The 26,267-nt window shown below is 66.4% G+C and overlaps 2 protein-coding genes across 2 annotated transcripts; both read left to right on the top strand.

The window, feature by feature from the left end:
* Positions 1-6,965: 6,965 nt before the first annotated feature.
* Positions 6,966-22,129, top strand: LOC125364563 (collagen alpha-1(I) chain-like). Its single transcript, XM_048364156.1, has 7 exons — positions 6,966-7,048; positions 10,093-10,474; positions 11,568-11,632; positions 18,068-18,157; positions 19,016-19,607; positions 20,532-20,751; positions 21,141-22,129. The coding sequence occupies exons 1-7, from the start codon at positions 6,966-6,968 to the stop codon at positions 22,127-22,129; spliced, it is 2,421 nt and encodes an 806-aa protein (XP_048220113.1).
* Positions 22,130-22,311: 182 nt separating this feature from the next.
* Positions 22,312-25,488, top strand: Hmx1 (H6 family homeobox 1). Its single transcript, XM_048364620.1, has 2 exons — positions 22,312-22,696; positions 24,884-25,488. The coding sequence occupies exons 1-2, from the start codon at positions 22,312-22,314 to the stop codon at positions 25,486-25,488; spliced, it is 990 nt and encodes a 329-aa protein (XP_048220577.1).
* The last annotated feature ends 779 nt before the right edge of the window (positions 25,489-26,267 follow it).

The following is a 26,267-nucleotide window of genomic DNA, read 5'->3' as shown; positions in this document are numbered from 1 at the left end:
GGTGACCAGCGCGAGCCTCCGCCCCTGTGGGGCGTCAGGACGGGCAGCGCGCGTTCCGGGGGACTCAGCGCGAGCCCCCGGGAGCCGGGCCCGCGGTCTCCTCCGTGGCCGAGATGTGGAGGTTCGGGCCCGACCGCGGACCTCGACCTCCACAGGCCCGCGGCCCGTGGTGCGGTTCTCGGGGCGGCCACTGGGTGGCAGCCTGTCACCACACAGACGTGGCGCGCTCCAGGGCCCCACGGCGGGTGGGCTTCCCGCAGCGGCGGGGGGCCGCGGGCTCGGGCAGCGCTGACGCGGCGCTGCCCGGCGTCTCCCGAGATGGTCGCCTTTCGGAACGGCGCACACTGGGGCCACGGGCTGCGCTTGTCCCCGAGGCTCCGCCGGGGCCCCGGGGCCGAGGCTGGGCCGGGGTCTCCTGCCTCCTGCCCGGAGCCCCTGGGCGGCCGCACCGCAGGCCCCCTCTGCCCTGCCGGCCTCTCAGGGACCCCTGCAGCAGCCCCGCGTCCAGCCGGGTTCCAGGGCACCAGGGCCCCCCACACCGTGTTCCAGAGCCGCAGCCCCTGCGGGCCCCGCCTGCCAAGCTGGGAGAAGGCTCCACCGTAGCGCGTGGTGTCGGGGGGCTGGGTGCCGGGCGCCGGGGCCTCTGCAGGTCTCTGGGGGGTCTCTGGGGGTCTCTGGGGGTCTCTGCGGGGTCTCTGCGGGGTCTCTGGGGGGTCTCTGGGGGGTCTCTGGGGGTCTCTGAGGGGTCTCTGGGGGTCTCTGGGGGTCTCTGGGGGTCTCTGGGGGGTCTCTGGGGGTCTCTGCGGGGTCTCTGGGGGGTCTCTGGGGGGTCTCTGGGGGTCTCTGAGGGGTCTCTGGGGGTCTCTGGGGGGTCTCTGGGGGTCTCTGGGGGTCTCTGCGGGGGTCTCTGGGGGTCTCTGGGGGTCTCTGCGGGGTCTCTGGGGGGTCTCTGGCGGTCTCTGGGGGTCTCTGCGGGGGTCTCTGCGGGGGTCTCTGGGGGGCCTCTGGGGGTCTCTGGGGGTCTCTGCGGGGTCTCTGCGGGGTCTCTGGGGTCTCTGGGGTCTCTGGGGGGTCTCTGCGGGGTCTCTGCTCTGCGGGGGGTCTCTGCGGGGGTCTCTGGGGGGTCTCTGGGGGTCTCTGGGGGTCTCTGAGGGGTCTCTGGCGGTCTCTGCGGGGGTCTCTGCGGGTCTCTGCGGGGTCTCTGGGGGGGTCTCTGGGGGGTCTCTGCGGGGGTCTCTGCGGGGTCTCTGGGGGTCTCTGGGGGTCTCTGAGGGGTCTCTGGGGGTCTCTGGGGGGTCTCTGGCGGTCTCTGGGGGTCTCTGCGGGGGTCTCTGCGGGGGTCTCTGGGGGCCTCTGGGGGTCTCTGGGGGTCTCTGCGGGGTCTCTGAGGGGTCTCTGGGGGTCTCTGGGGGTCTCTGGGGGGTCTCTGCGGGGTCTCTGCTCTGCGGGGGTCTCTGCGGGGGTCTCTGGGGGGTCTCTGCTGGGGTCTCTGGGGGTCTCTGCTCTGCGGGGGTCTCTGCGGGGTCTCTGGGGGGTCTCTGGGGGTCTCTGCGGGGGGTCTCTGGGGGTCTCTGCTCTGCGGGGGTCTCTGGGGGGTCTCTGGGGGTCTCTGCTCTGCGGGGGTATCTGGGTGGTCTCTGTGGGGTCTCTGGGGGGTCCTCTGTGGGGTCTCTGCTCTGCGGGGGTATCTGGGGGGTCTCTGCGGAGGTATCTGGGGGGGGTCTCTGTGGGGTCTCTGCGGGGGGCCTCTGCCGGCGGTGGGCAGGGACCCCAGGACCCACAGTTGCCGGGGGCAAAGATCTGGGCAGAAGACCTTGAAAACTTCTGTGCGGGGGTGAAGAGAAGGAGAGGGAGAGGAGAGAGGGGAGAGGAAGGAGGAGGTGGGGGAGGAAGGCAGAGCAGGGGAGAGGGGATGGGAGCAGAGGGGGGTGGGAGAGGAGGCCTAGGGGAGGGAGGGAAGGAGGGGGGCAATGGATGCTCAGCAAATGTGGCCTTTCCTCCATTGCGCGGCGCGGGCTCCGGCAGCCACTTCAACCCCAGGAGGCCGACAGGTGCGCTCAGACATAGAAATGCGACGTGCGTGGCCTTCCTGCTGGGGCGCGGGGGTGGGCGCGTGGACCGGGCGCGCGGTGGACGGGCGAGGGGCGGCCCCGCGGGTGGGGAACGCCCAGAGAAACGCCGGGCGCGGCGCAGCCCCGCGACCCTGCAGCCCGGGGGTGGACCAGGGCTCCGGGCCCCCCTCCCGGCTCCCCACCCCCCACCCCCACCGCGCCCATAGGCTGCCAGTGTGCGCACCCATCAGCCCCCCAAAGGCAGCTGGAGCGCGTGCTGGCGGGGCCCCGACGGGGAGAGGGAGCGAGGGGCGGCCGCAGGGACCCCCGCAGCCCACGAAGAGGGACAGGGCTCCCGGGGACCCAGGCGCCCGCAGGCCCCCCAGCCGGACAGCCGGGCCACGTACCGGAGCCCCCCGTGTGCCCGCGTCTGCGCAGCCCTCCAGGCGGCACGGCCGATCCGCTCGACTCCGCGGGGGGGGGGGGGCAGGCCCGGGGGGGGGCAGAGGCCTCGGGGGGTGGGGGGGCAGAGGCCTCGGGGGTGTGGGGGGCAGAGGCCTCGGGGGTGTGGGGGGGCAGAGGCCTCGGGGGTGGGGGGGCAGAGGCCTCGGGGTGTGTGGGGGCAGGCCCGGGGGGGGGCAGAGGCCTCGGGGGGGGGGGGTGGGGGGGGGGCAGAGGCCTCGGGGGTTGTGGGGGGCAGAGGCCTCGGGGGTGTGGGGGGCAGAGGCCTCGGGGGTGTGGGGGGCAGAGGCCTCGGGGGTGGGGGGCAGAGGCCTCGGGGGTGGGGGGGCAGAGGCCTCGGGGTGGGGGGGGGCAGAGGGCCTCGGGGGTGTGAGGGCAGAGGCCTCGGGGGTGGGGGGGCAGAGGCCTCGGGGGTGGGGGGGGCAGAGGCCTCGGGGGTGTGGGGGGCAGAGGCCTCGGGGGTGGGGGGGGCAGAGGCCTCGGGGTTGTGGGGGGCAGAGGCCTCGGGGGTGGGGGGGCTGCAGGTCCCCGATTCTCTCGGAGCATCTTTTCCATCTCCAGGAGAAACTGAGGTCCACAGAAGGCCCAGGGGGATGGGAGGCCGGAGGGGCCCAAACCCCCGCGGGCAAGAAGACTGGTGGAGGAGCCAGGCGGCAGGAACGTGGGCACCGGGCCCCCGCCCAGGGCACCGGCGGGGTCCCCGAGCCACCCAGGGGCGTTGAACGGGGGGAGAACGGGGCCATGGCACTGAGTGTCTCAGGCGAGGGCACCAGGCCGACAGCCAGCCGTGTGGGCAGGCGGGGGACCCGGCCCGGAGCCCCGCGCGGGGAAGGGGGGACCCGGCCCGGAGCCCTGCGCGGGGACGGGGAAGGGGGGGACCCGGCCACGCGGGCCGAGAACAAAGGCGAGGATTTGCTTACAAGTGGGAAGAAGCGGAGGACGGGACACATTCCCCAGAGTGATAAATAGCACAGATGCAGCAGGCCCGGGGCGGGGGGGGGCACCCCACATATGACTTGCATTAGGTGCTGGCAGGTAGAAGGTGGCCGGGCCCAGCCGCCCACATTCTTGTCTGATGCTTTCCGCCTCCTCGGGAGGCCGGGCACCCCGCGTCCCCCCTCCAGACTCCCATTTAAAGTTGGGTTTGTGTTTGTGCGGCTTTGTTTCTTACAGCCACGCGCCTTTGCCTTGCTTTTAGCTTCACAACTCATTACAGCACCCCAAAACAACGCCAACACTTCCCGACGAAGCGACCCCGCGACTCCCCGCCCGTCCCAGCGCTGCTGGGCGCTGCCTTCAAGTTGTCTGTCCCTCCTGCTGTCTGTCCCTCCTGCTGTCTGTCCCTCCTGTTGTGTCTGTCCCTCCTGCTGTGTCTGTCCCTCCTGTTGTGTCTGTCCCTCCTGTTGTGTCTGTCCCTCCTGTTGTGTCTGTCCCTCCTGCTGTGTCTGTCCCTCCTGTTGTGTCTGTCCCTCCTGCTGTGTCTGTCCCTCCTGTTGTGTCTGTCCCTCCTGTCTTGTGTCTGTCCCTCCTGTCTTGTGTCTGTCCCTCCTGCTGTCTGTCCCTCCTGTTGTGTCTGTCCCTCCTGCTGTCTGTCCCTCCTGTTGTGTCTGTCCCTCCTGCTGTGTCTGTCCCTCCTGTTGTGTCTGTCCCTCCTGTTGTCTGTCCCTCCTGTTGTGTCTGTCCCTCCTGCTGTGTCTGTCCCTCCTGTTGTGTCTGTCCCTCCTGTTGTGTCTGTCCCTCCTGCTGTGTCTGTCCCTCCTGTTGTGTCTGTCCCTCCTGCTGTGTCTGTCCCTCCTGTTGTGTCTGTCCCTCCTGTTGTGTCTGTCCCTCCTGTTGTGTCTGTCCCTCCTGTTGTGTCTGTCCCTCCTGCTGTGTCTGTCCCTCCTGTTGTGTCTGTCCCTCCTGCTGTGTCTGTCCCTCCTGTTGTGTCTGTCCCTCCTGTCTTGTGTCTGTCCCTCCTGTCTTGTGTCTGTCCCTCCTGCTGTCTGTCCCTCCTGTTGTGTCTGTCCCTCCTGCTGTGTCTGTCCCTCCTGTTGTGTCTGTCCCTCCTGTTGTCTGTCCCTCCTGTTGTGTCTGTCCCTCCTGCTGTGTCTGTCCCTCCTGTTGTGTCTGTCCCTCCTGTTGTGTCTGTCCCTCCTGTTGTGTCTGTCCCTCTTGTTGTGTCTGTCCCCTGCTGTGTCTGTCCCTCCTGTTGTGTCTGTCCCTCCTGTCTTGTGTCTGTCCCTCCTGTCTTGTGTCTGTCCCTCCTGTGTTGTGTCTGTCCCTCCTGTTGTGTCTGTCCCTCCTGTCTTGTGTCTGTCCCTCCTGCTGTGCCTGTCCCTCCTGTTGTGTCTGTCCCTCCTGTTGTGTCTGTCCCTCCTGTCTTGTGTCTGTCCCTCCTGTTGTGTCTGTCCCTCCTGCTGTGTCTGTCCCTCCTGTTGTGTCTGTCCCTCCTGCTGTGTCTGTCCCTCCTGTTGTGTCTGTCTCTCCTGTTGTGTCTGTCCCTCCTGTTGTGTCTGTCTCTCCTGTTGTGTCTGTCCCTCCTGTTGTGTCTGTCCCTCCTGTTGTGTCTGTCCCTCCTGCTGTGTCTGTCCCTCCTGTTGTGTCTGTCTCTCCTGTTGTGTCTGTCCCTCCTGTTGTCTGTCCCTCCTGTTGTCTGTCCCTCCTGCTGTGTCTGTCCCTCCTGTTGTGTCTGTCCCTCCTGTTGTCTGTCCCTCCTGCTGTGTCTGTCCCTCCTGTGTTGTGTCTGTCCCTCCTGTTGTGTCTGTCCCTCCTGCTGTGTCTGTCCCTCCTGTTGTGTCTGTCCCTCCTGCTGTGTCTGTCCCTCCTGTCTTGTGTCTGTCCCTCCTGTTGTGTCTGTCCCTCCTGCTGTGCCTGTCCCTCCTGTTGTGTCTGTCCCTCCTGCTGTCTGTCCCTCCTGTTGTGTCTGTCCCTCCTGCTGTCTGTCCCTCCTGTGTTGTGTCTGTCCCTCCTGTTGTGTCTGTCCCTCCTGTTGTGTCTGTCCCTCCTGCTGTGTCTGTCCCTCCTGTTGTGTCTGTCCCTCCTGCTGTCTGTCCCTCCTGCTGTGTCTGTCCCTCCTGTCTTGTGTCTGTCCCTCCTGTCTTGTGTCTGTCCCTCCTGCTGTCTGTCCCTCCTGTTGTGTCTGTCCCTCCTGTTGTGTCTGTCCCTCCTGTCTTGTGTCTGTCCCTCCTGTCTTGTGTCTGTCCCTCCTGCTGTCTGTCCCTCCTGTTGTGTCTGTCCCTCCTGTTGTGTCTGTCCCTCCTGTGTTGTGTCTGTCCCTCCTGTGTTGTGTCTGTCCCTCCTGTGTTGTGTCTGTCCCTCCTGTTGTGTCTGTCCCTCCTGCTGTCTGTCCCTCCTGTTGTGTCTGTCCCTCCTGTTGTGTCTGTCCCTCCTGCTGTGTCTGTCCCTCCTGTTGTGTCTGTCCCTCCTGCTGTGTCTGTCCCTCCTGTCTTGTGTCTGTCCCTCCTGTGTTGTGTCTGTCCCTCCTGTCTTGTGTCTGTCCCTCCTGTCTTGTGTCTGTCCCTCCTGTTGTGTCTGTCCCTCCTGTCTTGTGTCTGTCCCTCCTGTCTTGTGTCTGTCCCTCCTGCTGTCTGTCCCTCCTGTTGTGTCTGTCCCTCCTGCTGTCTGTCCCTCCTGTTGTGTCTGTCCCTCCTGCTGTGTCTGTCCCTCCTGTTGTGTCTGTCCCTCCTGTTGTCTGTCCCTCCTGTTGTGTCTGTCCCTCCTGCTGTGTCTGTCCCTCCTGCTGTGTCTGTCCCTCCTGCTGTGTCTGTCCCTCCTGTGTTGTGTCTGTCCCTCCTGTTGTGTCTGTCCCTCCTGCTGTGTCTGTCCCTCCTGTCTTATGTCTGTCCCTCCCGGGGCTGGAACTCAAGGCCTGGCGCTGTCCCTGAGCTGCTTTACCCTCGAGGCCGGTGCTGCACCCCTTGACCCATGGTGGTTCTCGGGGGACGAGTCTCACGGACGCTCCTGCCCGGGCGGCGTTGAGCCGCGACCCTCAGATCTCAGCCTCCTGGGGGGGGGGGGTCGCGGGCGTGAGCCCCGGGCTCCGGTCTGTCTTGGTCCGGGCGGCCGCTCTGGGTGACTCTGAGCCCCTCCACGCCCCCTCCGTGTGGAAATGGCTGCTTTGGGCTTCGATGCTTCTCACCGCCTTCCTTGGCGCGCCGGCCACGTTTTCCTTCCAGCTCCACAGGAGACACATTTGAGGCGCCCGGGACGGCCTCCGGACGCAGCGGGGCCCCGCGTGGGCGCGTTCCCGCTTGCTCTACGGCGGCGTCGGGGCCCTCGGGGCCGTCTCCCCTGCCCGGCACGCGCCTTCGGGTGTCTGAAGAGCCAGTCTGCACCTCACGCCTGCATTCTGGGGGCTCCAAGCCTTGCCCAGCCTGGGATCCGAGCCGCCCCCCACCCCGAGTCTTGAGGGAGGGCCAGGCCTCTGTACCCCAACAGCTGCACCCCAAGCCACCGGGGCCCTCTTTCTACATGGCGGCCGCGCCCCGTCTGTGCCCGCTCCAGCCGGGGCTGCGGGGCTGCGTGGAGGCCGCAGGCTGGAGAGCAAAGGGCAGGCAGGGCCCGGCCGGAGGCTGCTGCCCCTGCCCCCCCTCCCCCACCCCCCCCCATCCCCAGCCCCCGCCACGCAGCCAGGGCCCCATGCGTGGGGAGCACGGGAGACCCTGGGCCCGCGCCAGCTCACAGGACCAAAGGGGCTGGGAGGGTGGGAATTGTTCAGAGATGATTCTGGAACATCCAGCTGGTCCAGGGGACCACGGGGTCATTACAGGAGGGCACGGGTGGGAAAGAGACTGAGGAGGGGCCAGGGGCCGGGGAGGAGGGGCTGGGAAGGAGTTGCAGGGGAGGAAGGGCTGCTGCGCCGGGGTCCCGGCCCCCCCGGTGGTGGGGCGCCCCATCTGCCAGGCCGTGGTCCTGGGGTCCTGGGGTCCTGGGGTCCTGGGGTCCTGGTTCAGTGGAAAAGGAGTGAGCGCTGTGACCAAGCCAGCGCTGGCTGGGTTGCAGGCTTCCCCTCCCCTCCTGCCCAACCTAGGGCGATCCGAACCTGTGCAGATGGGGAAACTGAGGCCTGGCCATGAGGTGGGGCAGTGTCTCAGGAAGGCCATGGGTGGGGCCTTTGAGGAGGGGGGTGGGGGTGGCCCTGGTCCTAACCTCATGGGAGTGTCGACGCCCTGGAAGAACAGAGCCCAGCCAGGGCTGTGGTGGGAGACATGGCTCACACCTACAGCGCTCACACCTACAGCACTCACACCTACCTACACCTACAGCGCTCACACCTACAGCACTCACACCTACACCTACAGCGCTCACACCTACACCTACAGCGCTCACACATACAGTGCTCACACCTACAGTGCTCACACCTACACCTACAGCGCTCACACCTACACCTACAGCACTCACACATACAGTGCTCACACCTACAGTGCTCACACCTACACCTACAGCGCTCACACCTACAGTGCTCACACCTACACCTACAGCGCTCACACCTACAGTGCTCACACCTACACCTACAGCGCTCACACCTACAGTGCTCACACCTACACCTACAGCACTCACACCTACAGCGCTCACACATACACCTACAGTGCTCACACCTACAGTGCTCACACCTACAGCACTCACACCTACAGTGCTCACACCTACACCTACAGCGCTCACACCTACAGCGCTCACACCTACACCTATAGCACTCACACCTACAGTGCTCACACCTACAGTGCTCACACCTACAGCACTCACACCTACAGTGCTCACACCTACACCTACAGCGCTCACACCTACAGCGCTCACACCTACACCTACAGCACTCACACCTACAGTGCTCACACCTACAGCACTCACACCTACACCTACAGCGCTCACACTACAGTGCTCACACCTACACCTACAGCGCTCACACCTACACCTACAGCACTCACACCTACAGCGCTCACACCTACACCGCTCACACTACAGTGCTCACACCTACACCTACAGTGCTCACACCTACAGTGCTCACACCTACAGTGCTCACACCTACAGCACTCACACCTACAGTGCTCACACCTACACCTACAGCGCTCACACCTACAGCGCTCACACCTACACCTACAGCACTCACACCTACAGTGCTCACACCTACAGCACTCACACCTACACCTACAGCGCTCACACTACAGTGCTCACACCTACACCTACAGCGCTCACACCTACACCTACAGCACTCACACCTACAGCGCTCACACCTACACCGCTCACACTACAGTGCTCACACCTACACCTACAGCGCTCACACCTACACCTACAGCACTCACACCTACAGTGCTCACACCTACAGCACTCACACCTACACCTACAGCGCTCACACCTACAGTGCTCACACCTATACCTACAGCGCTCACACCTACAGTGCTCACACCTACACCTACAGCGCTCACACCTACAGCGCTCACACCGACAGCGCTCACACCTACACCTACAGCACTCACACCTATAGCGCTCACACCTACACCGCTCACACCTACAGCTCTCACACCTACACCTACAGTGCTCACACCTACAGCACTCACACCTACACATACAGTGCTCACACCTACAGCTCTCACACCTATACCTACAGCACTCACACCTACAGCGCTCACACCTACACCTACAGCACTCACACCTACAGCGCTCACACCTACAGTGCTCACACCTACACCTACAGTGCTCACAACTACAGTGCTCACACCTACACCTACAGTGCTCATACCTACAGCACTCACACCTACACCTACAGCGCTCATACCTACAGCACTCACACCTACACCTACAGCGCTCACACCTACACCTACAGCACTCACACCTACAGCGCTCACACCTACAGTGCTCACACCTACACCTACAGTGCTCACACCTACAGTGCTCACACCTACAGCGCTCACACCTACACCTACAGCACTCACACCTACAGTGCTCACACCTATACCTACAGTGCTCACACATACACCTACAGTGCTCACACCTACAGCGCTCACACCTACAGCACTCACACCTACACCTACAGCACTCACACCTACAGTGCTCACACCTATACCTACAGCGCTCACACATACACCTACAGTGCTCACACCTACAGTGCTCACACCTACAGCGCTCACACCGACACCTACAGCACTCACACCTACAGTGCTCACACCTATACCTACAGTGCTCACACCTACACCTACAGTGCTCACACCTACAGCGCTCACACCTACAGTGCTCACACCTACAGTGCTCACACCTACACCTACAGCGCTCACACCTACAGTGCTCACACCTATACCTACAGTGCTCACACCTACACCTACAGTGCTCACACCTACAGCGCTCACACCTACAGTGCTCACACCTATACCTACAGCACTCACACCTACACCTACAGCGCTCACACCTACAGCGCTCACACCTACAGCACTCACACCTACACCTACAGCACTCACACCTACAGTGCTCACACCTACAGCGCTCACACATACACCTACAGCACTCACACCTACAGTGCTCACACCTATACCTACAGTGCTCACACCTACACCTACAGTGCTCACACCTACAGCGCTCACACCTACAGTGCTCACACCTACACCTACAGTGCTCACACCTATACCTACAGCACTCACACCTACACCTACAGCACTCACACCTACAGTGCTCAAACCTACACCTACAGCACTCACACCTACACCTACAGCGCTCACACCTACAGCGCTCACACCTACACCTACAGCACTCACACCTACAGTGCTCACACCTACACCTACAGCACTCACACCTACACCTACAGCACTCACACCTACAGCACTCACACCTACACCTACAGCGCTCACACCTACAGTGCTCACACCTACAGTGCTCACACCTACACCTACAGCGCTCACACCTACGGTGCTCACACCTACAGTGCTCACACCTACACCTACAGCGCTCACACCTACGGTGCTGGCTCTCGGGAGGGAGGGAGAGACAGGAGGATTGTGAGTTGGAGGCTGGGCTCCATAGTGAGAGCCTCTCTTAAAATGAATGGAGGAGGGGGAAGGAAAGGAGGGAGGGAGGGAGGGAGGGAGGGAGGGAGGGAAGAAGGAAGGAAGGGAGGGAGGGAGGGAGGGAGGAAGGAAGGAAGGAAAGAAGGAAGGAAGGAAGGAAGGGGAGGGAGGGAGGGAGGAAGGAAGGAGAGAGGGAGGGAGGGAGAGAGGGAGGGAGAGAGGGAGGGAGGGAGGGAGGGAGGGGGAGCCATCCACCACGGCCCCCTGTGCAGAGAGCAGCCTGGCGGCGTGGCCTTGGTCTGCGCCCTGCGCTCTCTTGTGCCGGGCACCAGGCAAGCCCACCCCTGTTCTGAGGGTTTTCACCTAGGGCAGGAGTCAGGAGTCACTGGGAGAGGTGGGCTGAGGCTGGGGGGGGGGTGGGGGCAGGGCAGGGGCTCCCTGGAGGGGGTGGCCATGCATACATGTGTGGGACGGGGAGGGGCGGGCGTCCGGTGCCCGCAGCAGGGCTGCGTCCCGTGCCAGCTTTCCTGGCGAGCCTGGGTGCTAAGGAACTGCAGAGGGGAGGGTGGGAGGGGGAGGGAGGGAGAGGGGTTCCCGCGTTTGGGAAGGAGGCACCGAGCAGGACTACAGGACCCCCCCCCCCAGAGATGGGGTGCCCACCTGACCGCTCCGCAGGCTCCTTCTGTCCCCCAGCCCAAGTCCGGTCGCGGGGTGCGGGATTGGGGTGTGGGAATCATTAGCCGGGGAGCCTCAGGTGTTGGGGCGGGCGGGCGGGCGGGCGGCCTGGCCCTCACCTCCTTTCAGCATCCGACAGAGAACAAACACAGCCCACCGGAGACACACTGCAGGCCCCCAGGTGCGCGCCCGGCCTCGGCCCGCGGGGGGCAGGGAGGGAGGGGGGAGGGCACATGTGGATGCAACATGAGCAGGGGGGGCGGGGGACGCCAGCTGCCCCCCTCCCCAGGCCTGGCCTCCTGCCGGGCCGCCCACCCCTGCTGTCCTGGGGGGGGCCTGACAGAGGAGGCCGGGTGGGAAACGGGGTGCGGTGAGGGCCAGCCCTCAGGCCCTGGTTCTTGGGGAGCAGGCGGTGCTCGGGCCCTGCGTCCCGGCTCGGCTGGGCCCCGAGTTCCAAAGCCCCTGGGCCCCGAGGTGGGTGGGCACAGCCGTCGGAGGAGGGCGGGTGGGCGGCCTTGGTCATCGCCTTCATCTGCTCCCAGCAGGCGCCCTGCGCTCATCTCGAGCATGCAGGCAACGTTCAAAAACAAAAGCGTTTGGTTGGTGTCATCACTTGTTTTACTTTAAAACTGCAGAATGGACGGCAAAGGGCATGGTTTTTATGGTCAAGATGATGGGCAGAAGGTTACAGTGACGTGCTGCAGGGAGTGAATATGTTTCTTGTCATTCTTGTTAACCCCCCCCTTTCCTCATTTTTCTCCAGCTTCCCTCCCCCCCCCCACACCACCACCCACCCCCCCCCCCGGCTTTCATCATGTCATTTTAACCCTCCCAGTGATGGGCACCGCCATTCTAGGCTACATGGCTTATAAACTCTATGCATACCGACGATAAAACAATTCCTTCCCGGTCAGGTGGTATGTACATTTCTTTCCTTTTGCTTAGTGTAGTCAGTTCCTTCTTTTTCTCTCACCCCCCCACCAGCTGCTTAGTTGGCTTTCATCGATGTCCGTTGCTGCTGTTGGGCCCCCTCTACTGTATTTTTTTCATGCGTTTTCCACTCCTCCTGTGCCCTCCTCCCAGCTTCCCTCAGCTGGACATGGATATACACCATAGGTGAGGGAAAGAATACAGGGTCCTCTAGATACTTAGTATTTAGACTAAGAAGAGGTCCTTCGATTCCTTATATGAGGGATATTAGGCCTTTCTCCGTTGCATTGCTGGTGAAGGTCTTTTCCCAAATGGCTGGCTGTCTTTCTCATTTAGTAGCTATGTCTTTAGCGATGCAGAAACTTTGTATTTTTAATGTAGTCCCATTTGTCGAGTCTCTCCAATCTGTTGTGCCCCTCAAACTTGGTTCCTGCCAATGCCTCTAAGTTCTAGTGTCTCTCCTACTCTGTCCTGCAGTAGTTTCAGAGTTTGGGGCCTGACGTTGAGTCTTTAATCCATTTTGAGTTGATGTTAGTGCATGGTGACAGGCTGGGATCTACTTTGAGTTTTCTGCATGTGGCTGCCCAGTTTTCCCAGCACCAATAGTTGAAAAGGCTATGTTTTTTCCATTGTATGTCTTTGCTTCCGTTGTCAAATATCAGCTGACTGTAAGTATGTGGTTTTATTTCTGGGTCTTCTAATCTATTCCATTGATCTTCGGGTCTGTTTTTGTGCCAGTACCAGGCTGTTTTTGTTATTGTGGCTCTGTAATAAAGCTTGAAGTCTGGTATTGTGATACCTCCCGCACTGCTTATTTTTCCTAGAGTTGCTTTGACTATTCTAGGTCTTTTGTTGTTCCATGTGAATTTTTGGATTGTTTTCTCCATTTTGGTAAAGAACGTCATTGGGATTTTTGATGGGGATTGCGTTGAATTTGTATAACATCTTTGGCAATATGGCTATTTTCACAATATTGATTCTACCTATCTATGAGCATGGAAGGTCTTTCCAATTCCTGGTGTCCTCTTTGATTTCTTTCTTTAGATTTTTATATTTTCACCAAATAGAGCCTTTACATCTTTGGTTAGGTTAATTCCTAGTTTATTCTTTTTTTTGGCTATTGTGAATGGTGTTGTTTCCATGATTTCCTTTTCTGTTTGTACACTATTGCTGTACAGAAAGGCTACTCTTTTGTGTGGATTGACTGTGTATCCTGCTACTTTGCCGAAAGGCGTTATTTTTATCTTCTGGTACAAGGGAGGAGAAAAGTCTGCCGATCTTCACTTAGTTAAACATCAAAGCTCTGGCCCTGGGAAGCAGGCGGCTCTCCTCCCGAGTCCCCCTCTGGGTTGCACGGGCCCCAGCTGGACACCCGCACCTGCCAAGTCTCCTCCATTGAGGTGTACACAGTGCCGGAATGCGCCCCCCCCCAAAAAAAGAACCCTCACGATAAAATACATGCACCGTAAAGCCAGAGCCCGGACCTCGGGCCGCAGCAACCCGGACACCGCCCTCCGCAGGCTTCCTCCCTCGGGGCCAGGCTGGGTGGCCGCTCACCGCCCTCTGGCCCTTGGGAGGACCCCACACTCCACGCCGTCCCTGCTGCCTGCCTCGGTTGCCCTCAGGCGGGCCTGGGGGACCCCCGTGCCCCCCGTAGCACCAGCTCGGGTCTGAGCTGCTCCCCACGGGGTGGGCAGGCCCCCCGGTGCTCACGAGGCGCGTTCTAATCTCTGACAGTAAGGGGATTTAAACTCGAGGTCCCACATGTGCTAGTCAGGCGCGCGACCGCGTGAGCCACGGCCCCAGACCCTGTTTGGGTTTTGCCATCTTTCGAAAGGATGGTGAGTTTTTGCCAGGAATGGGCCTGAGACCGAGATCGTGGCATCCACGGTTGGAACTCCAGGCCTGAGTCCCGCGTGGGTGGCCGGTGGAGGCCGGAGCCCCGCCGGGCCTCCCGTCCTGGTCCTCCGGCCCTGCCTCCGGGTGTCTGGGGTTCGGGGCGGTGAGCGGCGCCCCCCGGGGGCAGGAGACCGGCTGCCGTCCCCCGTCCCGGGCGGAGGACCTCCGCAGGGCGTTGCTGGGCATCGGGTCCAGGCGGGTGGTGACGCGATTTTCCCGGACTGATTTCTATTTCAGCCAGCTGACCTTCGGGACCGGCCATGCATAATGCAGCAGCGCTCGGTGAGAAATCAATCCGAGCTGAAACACATCAAGCCTGAGAGGAGCGTGTCTTTACAAAGCTGCACGGTTTAACCGCTGCGTGTGCATCCGCACGCGTGTGAGGGAGCGCCGGGCTGCCACGTCTTTACCTGAGCGTTCCTCTCCCCCGTTGCTGTGTGTCCTTACGTAGGTTCCCTAACCTCTCTGGGCCTGTGTCCTCCTCAGTGACCGGAGCGGCTGGCCTGGTACTCGACCAGGGGTTGAAGGAACTCGGTCGCGGAGGCTGGGGGCTCAGCGCTCCCCTTCCCGGCGGGGGGGGGGGCGTGCATTCCTTGGGGGTGAACGGCCGTGAGGCCCACTCAGGTCTCGAGCCCAGAGTGGGGCTGGTGGCCAGGCCGCTCTGTGTCAGCCTTCTGAAGCCAGGCTTTGGGGGGCAGAACTGGGCCAGGGGGCCAAGGCAGGGTCAGGGGGTCGACGGGTGGCTGGGGGAGGGGCTGCCCAAGGCCCTCCGGACCCCCACCCCTGAGGAGCTGGGCCCCCGTGGGCCCCCGCACCTGGCTCAGCTCACAGCCCCTCCACCCCTGAGGAAGCCGAGGCTGGGGCCGGGGGCTCTGGACACTTCCTCCATGGCAGGGGGGACACGGGGTGGGGGGGCTGGGGTGAGGGCCTCAGAGGGGGGCAGCATGGGGGGGGGGCTGCTGTAGAAACAGCGCGGTCCTCTGCGAGCACGGGACGCCGCCCCCGCCACGCCGTCCTCCCCACCCCTCCCCAGTCCCCACCTCCCCCGCCTTCCGGAGGCCAGGCAGGGCCCCCCACCCCCCCGCCCCCCGCACCCCCACCCCCCGCTGCCTGGAACGTCCACGCGCGTCCACGGCGGAGACGCACATCGGGACCCGTGAGCCTCGCAGGGCCTCACGCGCCATGGCCGGGGCCCCTCCCGGGCCGCAGACATCAAAGCCGGGGCCTCCGCGTCCACGAGGGGGGCTCCGGAGGCCCTCACCCCTCCCTGACCCCAGCCCGGGCCCCGGGGTCACTGCCCGGCGTGAGGGTTAAGCAAGCAGGAGCCGCGGCGGGGCTGGGGGCCTGGGGGGTGGCCGGGCCCGCGGGGGAGGGGTCGCCGCGTGGGGGAGGGGAGGCCGGGCCCGCGGGGGAGGGGTCGCCGCGTGGGGGAGGGGAGGCCGGGCCCGCGGGGGAGGGGTCGCCGCGTGGGGGAGGGGAGGCCGTCCCCGCGGCGTGCAGCGTCGTAAGCTGGGTGACGGGGGAGAAGCAGGGGGCGTGGGGAGAAGGCGGAGGCGGGCTGGGGGTTCACGGGCCGGGCGCGCGGGGCCGGTGCCTCCTCCGGGGCCGACCCGCAAGTCCAGCGAGGACTCGGTGACTCCGGGCGTCCCCTGCACAGCCCGGCTCTGCTACTGAGAGGCCGCACGCTCCCTCCATCGGCCTCCATCACCCCAATCCCCCTCCCGGCTGGGGTGCCGGGCTGCCGGGCGCCCCTGCGGAGGCTGGCACTCTCCCCTACCCGAGCGGCTAGGACGGGAGGCGGGACCCTCCGTGCTCAGCCCCCGGAGACTTGAGGAAGCCCGCGGGTCCCCCAGCCATGGCCCCGTCCACCTGCCGCTCCCCGTCAGCTCCTCAAACCTCCTGCGGGTGGCGCCGTGGGGACGCGCGCGGTCCCCCCAGGCTGGGAGCCTCCCGGGGTGCAGTCACGCCGCTGGGCGGGGGGCGGGGGGCGGGGGGGGGGACAGGGCCTGAGCGGCCCCGCGTGGACAGCCCGGGCGGGGCAGCTTGAGGACGGTCACCCGCGCGTGCCGGGTCCTAGGCGAGGGCGGGAATGGAAATGCACTGGCCTCCAAGGCTCAGAGGTCCAAGGTCAAGGTGCCAGCAGGCGGGCGGGGGGGGGGGGGGAGGCCCCGCCTGCCTCTCCCTCCTCCCCCTTTCTCCTCCCCTTCCTCCCCTCCCCCTCCTCCCTTCTCCTCCCCCTCCTCTTGAAACGGTCTCATAAGCTTCTCGCTGGGGCTGGCCTGGAACGGGGACCGAGCCGTCTCCCCCCCCCCAGCAGCACTGCCACACTGGGTCAGACGCGAACTCAACTCCCTGACCCGTGGGGGAGCAGCCTCGTGGCCGCACCGTCCCCCCAGAGGCCGGCCCTGCACACCGCTGTCTTGGGGGGTCCCTTTCACCGAGGACTCACACATTCCAGCCATTGCAAGCCCCCCCCCCTTGGGGAGGAAGGTGGCGCGGGAAGAGCTTGACTGGACGGGACTGTGGGGCTCCTCTGGACCTTCACACACACACACACACACACACATACACACACATACACACACATACACACATACACACATACACACACATACACACACATACACACACACATACACACACATACACACACATACACACACACATACACACATACACACATACACACACATACACACATACACACATACACACACATACACACACATACACACACATACACACACACATACACACACATACACACACATACACACACATACACACACACATACACACACATACACACATACACACATACACACATACACACACATACACACACATACACACACATACACACACACATACACACACATACACACACATACACACATACACACACATACACACACACACACACACACGTTTGTTTGCCTTGCTTCAGCAGCCCTGTCCCCAGGATGGTGAGGTAGACAGCAAAGCTGGGGACAGGAGGGTGGGGAGAGGGGAGGGAGGGGGGGAGGGGGAGGAGGAGGGGAGGGGGAGGAAGGGGGGCTCTTCTCAGCACTCCGAGGCCTCTGGTGTCCAGAAAGGCTTCCTTCCCAGTCCTCCCCACCCGCTTCCTGCCCTGGCTCCGGAGCACTGTGGCCCAGCGGGGAGCCCCCCCCCCCAGTGGAGAACTCGGTAGCTAGCAGTGGGAGGGCCGGCGGGCCCCCTGTCCCAGGGCTGGGGACAGCCCAGTGCCCCGTGCAGACACCCCACCGGAGCAGGGGCGGCAGGTGTGGACACGTGTGCAGGGTGGGGAAGGAGGCCTGTAGTGTGACAAGGGCACCCAGATGCTGGGGGGGCCCTGCCTGCCTGCGGGGGTGGGGTGGGTGGGGGCTATGCTAGAGTCCACACAGGGGGGGCTGGGGGACTCCCGGGGACCCAGATTGGTGCTGCGCCCCTAACTCTGCTATTACTGTCACAGGCAGAACCATTTCCGGGAAGGTCCCACAGGGCCACGGTGGGGTGCTGTGCCCCATGGGCTTGTGGGAAGGGGGTTTCCGGTTGTGGACTCCCAAGCCCCGTTCCGGAGCCCTCCCGGGGGTCCCTGGAGATTGGGATCACAAATCTGTGGCCATTGTGGGAACCAAACCAGCCTCACCTGGAAGGGCTCCCCGCGTGAAACCCGGACACCCCACTCCCTGAAGGCCTGAAAGCATTGCCCCCCGACACCCAGCGCCCCCCGACACCCAGCGCCAGGTCCCAGAGGCGGCAGGGGCCGCCCGGGCCAGCACGGCCGGGAGAGGAGCTGCGCCCCAAACCCACACGCCCCCCTTCCTGTGACATTGCCCCGCCTCACGGGAGGGCCAGAGCAGCGGGCGGGCGGGGCCCCACGGCCCCCCTCCTGCCTCCCCCCCACCGCGGGGCCCCTGGGCGGCCAGCCGCAGCCTCCCCTGCAGGGCTCTGTCCCCCCCCCCAGCACTGGGTCCACAGTGGCTGGCGTGGACCTTCCATGGAAGACGCTCCCCCCAGGGCTGGGCGGGGTGCCCTGCTGGAACACAGGGGGGAGCTTGCGCCCCCTGTGCCCCCAAGGAGCCCAGGGGACACCGCGGCTGGCGGCCAGTGCACCGGCTCCCGGGCCCTGCCGGTCAGGATGCACCGCAGCCCGGCAGCTGGGGCCAGGTGTGGTCTCCCTCCATGCTGTCCCCCCTCTCCTGTCACCCAGACCCCCAACGGGCCAGCCCCTCCCCCTTCCCTCCCCCCCTCCCTCCTCCTCCCCTGCTTTCTAGGTCTGGGAACTTGCCCACTCCTTCAGCCCTTCCTCCTCCTCCTCCCTCTCCAGCCAACCCTCTTCCCAGCTCTCCCCTTCCTGCCCCCCCCCGTGCCCCCTCTTCCCTCCTCCCGCCCCGCCCCCCCCCCCCCACTCAGGTACTGTGAAGATGGGCTGCTCCTCCTGGGGCTTGGTCAAAGCCGGTGTTTTTAGTCTCCTGCCCACTTTCAGCAGACTGGGGGGGAGGGGGGCTTAGAACATCTGCTACCATCCCCCCCACCCCTCCACCCCCGGCCACCCGGTCCTCCGACCCCGCCCCCCCCCCACCCCACAGAGCCTAAGTTGCAGCCAGATGCCCAAGTTCCCAGACAACCACAGCCAGGAGCCTGCCCACCAGGGGTGCGGGGATGGGGGCGGGGCGGGGACGGGGACGGGGGCGGGGGCGGGGACGGGGGCGGGGATGGCACCGGGGTGGGGTTGGGGCGCCTCCCACAGCAAGGCCCGCCTGACCCCCTGACCCCTCACCCACCCTGCACACAGATAGTACGGATGACCTTCAGCTTCATCTTCCTCACTCAGCTTAGCTCCCGCCCCGCACCCTGCTGAGCTTTGAACTCGGGACTTTGCTGGCAAGGCAGGTGCTGTACCCCTAGGACCACACCCCCGGCCCGCCCTGCTCAACAACCTTCCACTGGGCCCCATGGCCTTGCAAAGTAGGAATCTTCTCCTTTGGCTGGGGACTCCGTTCTCTCCCCTCCCCGGGTGGCCAGGAGAACCCAACCCCCTCCCCAGGCCGAGCCTCGACCCTGCCCGCCACCCCTCCACCCTTTCGTGGTGCTGGCCAGGCTTCCCTTCACAGGCACGCGGTGGGAAGCTGCGAGCCAGTGGGAAGCGCCGAAGTTCTGCTCCCCAGATCGGGGCCGGGAGAACGCTAGGACCCCAAAGGAGCCACGCCCACGGGGCTGTTCCGCAAGCACACCGGTGACCTGGGCCGGCGGCCAGGCGAGCAGGGGAGAAAACGAACGGCCAGCGCTGCACCGCGCTCTCCTGGGTTTCCCACCTGCATCTGAGGCGGCCTCAACAGGCCTCCCGCTCCGCCGAAAGCCAGGCCCCGGCCCCGCTGGCAGCCCGGGAGGGGGATCCACCAGGGTCCCCGACCGGTGCCGCTCCTCCCGCTCCTCCAGGGCGCCTCGCCTCACAGGTCAGACGGAAGGGCCCCTGCCGGGGTCCTTCTGGGGCACATCCTGGCCCTCGTTCCCCAACCTTGAGTTTGGAGCCGGTGCGCGGCTGCCCTGGGCACGTGTGATGAGCCGCGATGTCGTTTGGGGAAATGTGTCAGGTGGCCAGAGGAATGACGCACAGGTATGACAATGCCGGCTTCGTAGACCGAGGTTTGAAAACGAAATAGGGGGCTGGGAGACATCGTTTGTGGCAAACCACGAGGCTCTGGGTTGGGCCCCATCCTGTCCTCCTGTCCTCCAAAATACAGTAGATAGTGCTGGGCACGTGACTCCGCGGTAAAGGCGTGCTTCGAATGCAAGGCCCTGGGTTCAATCCCCAGGACGGGGGATAGAAGATGGCGCTCCCCTGCTCAGCATGGATCCCGCACTGTGCACCTGGTGTGGCGTGCCTCCTTCCGCTGCAGGTCCTGAGGCGCAGGGGCCACCCCCCCCCCAGACCCGGAGAAACCCTCCAGGAGCTCGGTTCCCCCCCGGGGGGGGGTCTCTCCAAAGAAAAGCTGCATCTGTACTGAAGTGGAGCCGTTTTTCCCCAGCCATTATTCCATTTCCATCCCATCAGGTGTTAGGAGCCTTTCCGGAGGTGACTGAAAGCCTGTGACAGCTGTGCGGGTCTCCTGCAAATGTCCCACTGTCTGAGGAAGGAAGGCGTGCGCGTGCACACGTGCACACACACGCACACACACCATGGAGAGAGACTCCACCGTAAGGCAGTCGCCTAAAATGAACATTCCGAAGTTTCTTTGTAGAGAAAAATGTGTATTAAAACCAAGTGAGTGGTGGCAAACCGGGTTGCGGGTGATGGTGGCCTGCACGTTTGGGGATCCCCCCTCAGTCTCCAGGGACTACTGGGATCCCAGCCCCCAAGCGTTTTGGGGTCCCCGCCGGAGATGCAGACAAGGCCACACCTTGCCGAGGGTGGTCTTTGGGGGGACCGGGCGGGCCCTGAGCCCCAGAATCCTTCCGGGCACCAAAAGGAGGCTGGGACCCGTGGCCTCGGCCCTGGGGCCCCGGAAGCCCCCGTTGGGTTTGTGGGTCTGCGTTGGAGGGCGCACCTCGGCCCCTGCCCGCGAGTCCCCTGAGCCGGGACTGCCGCTCAGCCTCGGCCCAGGCCCGGCCGCAGGCTCGGGTCACCGCGCTCCTGCCCCGGGATTCCCGGGCCGTCCCCAGCCCCGTCCAGGGCCCGCCGCCGCCACCAGGAGCCGCGCGGGGACCAGGCACCCAGGGGCTCGGCGCCGGCGGCTGCCCGGGGCTTCCCGCACCCCAAGGCCGGCCGGGCGCCCCCAGGCCGGGAAGGGAGTTGGAGAGGCAACGCAGAGACTGGCGCTCACGGGCGGGCCGGGAACCGGCAGGACCCTCGGAGGGTGCTCCGGGGCGCGCTCCTCCCGCGGCCCGCGGCCTGGGGCCCCTCGGTGGCCCCCGTTTCCCCCCCGGAAGGCGCCCGGCCTTAGATGGCGTCCGTGGACGGAGCGCGGCGCCTCTGGCACCCCCCACCCACCCCGGGTGCGTGCACCCCGCCCCCCCGGGCCCCGCCCCTCCGGCGGAGGCGGCTCCGCCCCCCGCTCCCTCCCCCCCGCCGCGCGTCGGGCCGGGTGGTGGGGTGGGCCCCGTCTCAGTTCTGCCCCCGGGGGGCTGACGTCGGGCCGGGGTCTGCCAGGTCCCCAGCGGAACAGCCCGCCCCCCCACCCCGGGGCCCTCGCGCCGGCCCCGGCAGGCCTCCGCCGCGCGCCGCCGCTCCGCGCACGCCAGACTCCGGACCTCGGTGCGGGGACCCCTGGGCCTGGGCCTCCGCTGGGCACCGGCTGCGGGCGGCACCGCGGGGCGCCTCGCTTCCCGGGCGGAGGGGGAGGCGGCGCGCGCGCGGCGGGAACCCGCGATCGCCCCCCAGCCCCCCGCGCGCCCGCTCGTGGCGGAAGTGGGTCACGGCCCTCGGGCCCGGCGGGGCCGCGTCGTCCTCGGCGGTCGCGCTCCGGGAACGGGAGGGGGTCTCCGCACACTTACGAACCCACGGAGGCGGGGACTGGGCCGGCGCCCCGCACCTCCGGCGTCGGCGGGCAGCTCTGCACAGATCCCGGCCACCCCCTCCCTCCCCAGGCCCGGGCCCGGGGCCGCGGCTCCCTCCGCTCCCGCCCGGCCCGGGGATTCCGCGGCACCCGGTCGCGTCGCCCGGAGCGTGCGGGTCGCGGTCGGCCTCGCCCGTGCACCCCCGCCGGGGCAGAGTCCCCGCTTCGAAATGGCGCACGGGGTCTTTTTGGAAAACGACCGCGGCCCGGCCCCTCGCGGAGCCTGGCACCCGCGCGCGCACTCGGCGGCGGGGCCCCCACCGTCCCGGGCCGCACCATTGGCCAGCCCGCTCCTCTCGGGCCCCGCAGCCAATGGGCGGCCGCCGGACCCGGGCCCGGGCCCGCCCCTCCCGGCGCGGGCGGCTCGGGGCCGCGGGCGGGCCTGGCGCGGGCCCGGACCCACGCGCCCGCGCGCGCCGCGCCCGCCCCGCCCGCCGCCGCCGCCGCCGCCGCCTGCGCGCGGGCACCGGGCGGCGTGCCCGGCCGCTCCCCGGGCCGCGGGGCGCCCGGCCCCGCCCCCGGCCCCGCCTTCTCTCCGCCCCCCGCGAGGCCGGCGGGGGCGGCGACTGGGCCGGCGACGTGAAAGGCGAGCTAGGCGGCTGCCCGGGCGGCTGTCGGCGCGCACCCGCTCCCGCCCTGCCCGGCCCCGCCAGCCGCCCGCCGCTCGCCCCGCGGGGCCCGACGCCGGGGCCCGCCCGCGCCGGGATCGGGACCGCGACCGGCCGCGCCCCGGAGCCCCCCGAGCCCCGCGCCCAGCCGGCCGCGATGCCGGACGAGATGACGGAGCCCGGGCACGCCACGCCAGCCCGCGCCTCCTCCTTCCTCATCGAGAACCTGCTGGCCGCCGAGGCCAAAGACGCGGGGCGCGCGGCCCGGGGCGACGGGGGGCGCGAGGAGGAGGAGGACGACGAGGACGAGGACGACCCGGAGGACGGGGACGCGGGGCCGGGGCGGCGGCGGCGGCTGCCGCGGCGGCGACCGCTGCGCGCGGGCATCGGGCCGGGCGGAGAGGCGCGCACCCGGGCGCTGCTGGGCCTGGGTCCGCGCCCGCCCCCCGGGCCGGGGCCGCCCTTCGCCCTCGGCTACGGGAGCGCGACCCGCTGGTACCCCCGGACGCACGGAGGCTTCGGAGGCGGCCTGAGTCCCGACAGTGAGTGGGGCCGGCGCGGGGCGGGCGGCGGGGAGCTGCGGGCCCGGCTTCCTCCCGCTCGCTCCGCTCCGAGGACTTGGGGCGCGTCGTGCCCGTCGGGGGCGGCCCTCCCCCTCTCCGGGGTAGCAGGATCTGGGTGGCCTGGGGCTCCGGCGAGCCTGAGGTTGCGGTCCGGAGGCCCGCGGGAGTCTGACTGCGGGAGCTGGGGAGGAGGGGGGGCCGCATGTACCCCGGGCTTTTTTGGTTCCCGGAGGCAGAGAAGGGCCTGGGAGCAGAGACCACGGGCAAACGGAAGAAAGGCGTGTGGAATGGGCGCGAAAGGACGCAGGATCGAGGGAGAGGGGCGAGGAGGGAAGAAAATGGAAGTCAGAAGGAAGATGCGAGGTGTGGGGAGGGGGGGGAGAGAAAGGATAAGCGGGAAGGGAGCCGAGGGTGGAGGGGGGATCCGGCCGCTAAGATAAACGGAGCTGAGGGTCCCCTGCTCGCCTGGGCCGAGTGGGAGACCTGCCTCCCCAGGTGGGGGGCCGCGAAGTCCGGTCCCTCCCTCGGCGGTGTGCAGGCAGAGCCTGGGCCCCCCATTGGGCTGTGTTCTGGTTCTCTCAGGGCCCAGGGCCGCGCGGGCAGCACGGAGCCCTCCGGAGCCCCCAGCCCCCGTGCCAGGTCCTCTCTGCTATTAGCACCCCTCCCCCTCCCTGGCCTTTGTTTCCTACCGAGGACTCAGAGGAGGGGGGGCTTCTCAGCCCCAGAGCCTGTACCCCACTCTCAACTGGGCATCTTGACCCTTCAGTCTGCCTCCTCTCTCCAGCTACCGCCTCTTTTGGGGACCCTCCTTTGGAAGAGCGACCCCTGAGTCCTGGGAAGGAAAACCAGCCCTTCCTCATGCCTCCCTCCAAATCCATGCAGTCTGGGAGGCCAGCTAAGGACTGGCTCTGAACTGTGGGTGCGAGGGGGTACAAGACCCACCGCCCCCTCACCTGTTGGATGACCCCCCCCCGTGTGCCAGTTGCCCCTTGGCAGAAAGAACCACGTCTCAGAGTCCGTCCTGCTTGGGTGCTGCCCACCTTCGGTCAGCTTAGGCAGGGCCTTCCTGGTCCCCCTGAAATCTAGTGACTCCATCCAGGTGTTGGGGGGCGGTTCTCCATGGCTGAGTGCATTCTCCTTCCTCTCCCCGCCGCCCCCCCCCGCGGCTCACCTGTCAGCCCCCGCGGACGCGCCCCTGTCCTCGTCTGGTTTCGTTCCACGCGGGTTGGTTTCGCAGGCAAGCCCGCTTGGTGTCGCGTGGCAAATGCACGGCCGCCGTGAGTCAGAGGCCCGGGTCCTGGGGGCTCGAGAGGAGGCGGCGCGCCCAGCCCTTCTCGGTGGGCACTGAGCCGGCCAGTGCCCACGCAGACCCCTCTCCGCGTGTCCCAGGACACGGGCCGAGCCCGAGCCGCACACGCAGCCCGCCGCCGCCATCGGCACACCGCGCGCGGGCACGCAGCCACACAACCCGAGGCCACCGTGGAGGGCCCTGCACCTTGGGGGACCCACTGGCCAGGCAGAGGGGTGCTGGTCTCTGGGGCCCTTTGCAATCCAGACAAATGACAAAGGCCCCGGTGGACTGGGGTGCGGCGGTGCCACCCCATCTGCCTTGGGCTCGGTGCTTGGGGCGTGAACTCGGGGCCTCTCACGCGCCCGGGACACCCCGACCCCCCCCCCCCCCCCCGCTTTCACACTTTGCTCCAGAGAGTGAGCTGGGAGGGGCCGGGACCGGAGGCGGTGCCGGGGTGTTTTTGAGGGGACATCTTTCCGCGGGGACATCTCTCCCCAGGACCTCTTTCTTTTGTCCTGGCTCTCCGCGAGCCTTTTGTGCGTGCCGCGGGGAGGGGAGTGGTGGCCGAGGTCAGTATGCTTCCTGCGCCCCTATTTTTGTGTTTATCTTCCCCCCACGTCCGGGGCTCCCGTAGGCGTGGGGTGCCTTTCTGCATGTCTGGCCTGGGAGCTGGTTGTGTTTCCTGGGTGTGCAGGGCCGCGGCACTCTCCTTCGGGGCCCGCCTCCTGCCTGCCCGCGGCCCCTCACCGGCCTTCCCCACGGTGGGCGCTGGCCGCCGACCTCGAGGCTCCACGTGGGGGCGGTGGGCGCCCCGTGACCGGGCCCCCCGCGGTCGGCCCGGGAACCAACCCTTGTGCCCCTCTCTCCCCTTGCAGCCAGCGATCGGGACTCACCGGAGACGGGCGAGGAGCCGGGCCGCGCCGAGGGCGCCTGGGCGCGGGGCCCGGGGCCGGGCGCGGCGCTGGGGGAAGCGGCGGAGGGGGCGGCGCCGGGCCCGGCGGAGCCGGCGGAGGCCCGGGCGGCGCGCGGCGCCGGCGGCCGCAAGAAGAAGACGCGCACGGTGTTCTCGCGCAGCCAGGTCTTCCAGCTCGAGTCCACCTTCGACCTGAAGCGCTACCTGAGCAGCGCGGAGCGCGCGGGCCTGGCCGCGTCCCTGCAGCTCACCGAGACGCAGGTCAAGATCTGGTTCCAGAACCGCCGCAACAAGTGGAAGCGGCAGCTGGCGGCCGAGCTGGAGGCGGCCAGCCTGTCCCCGCCGGGCGCGCAGCGCCTGGTCCGCGTGCCCGTGCTCTACCACGAGAGCCCCCCGGCCGCCGGGCCCGCCGCCGCCGCCGCGCTGCCCTTCCCGCTGGCGCCGCCCGCGCCCGCGCCGCCCCCGCCGCTGCTCGGCTTCTCCGGGGCCCTCGCCTACCCGCTGGCCGCCTTCCCCGCCGCCGCCTCCGTGCCCTTCCTCCGGGCGCAGATGCCCGGCCTGGTGTGAGCCCCGCCCGGGCCCCGTGGACGCAGCTCCGGGGCCCCGGGATTCCGTTCCCAGGCCCGGGGCCCTCGAAAGACAAGGGCGCCGGGCGCGCCCCAGGAGGGACCCGCCCCCGGGAGAGGGGACTCGGGGCGGGCGCACCGGGCGAACGCGGAGGGCTTCTCCCTCCCCGGCGGGCGAGCGCCCCGCGCGGCGGCAGCCAACGAACACCTGAGAGGGACCGTGCCCGCGGCTGACAGGTGACTGTCCTGGACACGAAATGCCCCCCAACACGAAATGTCCCCTTCCTGGGACCACGCAGCGGCCCAAGCAGAAGGCCACGGCGCGGAGCCGTGCCGCGGCGGAGCGAGATAGAGCGCACACTGGGGCTTCTCTGCCGGACCCCAGCTACAGAAGACTTTTATTTCTTTCCCTTTTCCTTTTTTTGATGACTCTACTTCTTTGCATATGGAATAAAAAGGGACGTTTTCTGGACAGTGTCCCTGCTGTGTGATTACAGGACCGGGCCTCCTCTGGTAGAAGCCAGGTGGCCGATGGACGCCCTCTTTCCAGTGGGGGCCAGGGAACCTGGGGGCCGTGCTGGGTCTGGGGCAGCCTTGCTGGAGGCCCGGGGTGGACGCTCCCCGAGTCTCGGGGAGGCCAGGAAGTGGCGGTGACCTTGTGCTTCAGAGTTCTGGAGACGGAAATCGAAAGGGCCACAATGCAGGCAGAGCAGGGCATGTTCGCCCCTAGAATTTTCCACAAGAGGCACACCCCCCCCCCTCGCACCCCTGTGTGCGGCC

Source organism: Perognathus longimembris, chromosome 16, assembly GCF_023159225.1.
Source record: "Perognathus longimembris pacificus isolate PPM17 chromosome 16, ASM2315922v1, whole genome shotgun sequence".
NCBI classification, from domain to species: domain Eukaryota; kingdom Metazoa; phylum Chordata; class Mammalia; order Rodentia; family Heteromyidae; genus Perognathus; species Perognathus longimembris.
The sequence above is the reverse complement of the archived record's forward strand: the minus strand, read 5'-3'. Positions and strand labels throughout refer to the sequence as shown.

Bases quoted from the DNA above. Each gene is read 5' to 3' on its own strand.
- LOC125364563 (XM_048364156.1), top strand. From the start codon at position 6,966: ATGGCGGCCGCGCCCCGTCTGTGCCCGCTCCAGCCGGGGCTGCGGGGC. The intron at 10,475-11,567 runs GTGAGTTGGAGG...CTTGGGGAGCAG, and splicing joins GAGGGAGAGACAGGAGGATT to GCGGTGCTCGGGCCCTGCGT. The intron at 18,158-19,015 runs GTGTGGTCTCCC...CCGGGTGGCCAG, and splicing joins AGCCCGGCAGCTGGGGCCAG to GAGAACCCAACCCCCTCCCC.
- Hmx1 (XM_048364620.1), top strand. From the start codon at position 22,312: ATGCCGGACGAGATGACGGAGCCCGGGCACGCCACGCCAGCCCGCGCC. The intron at 22,697-24,883 runs GTGAGTGGGGCC...CTCCCCTTGCAG, and splicing joins AGGCGGCCTGAGTCCCGACA to CCAGCGATCGGGACTCACCG.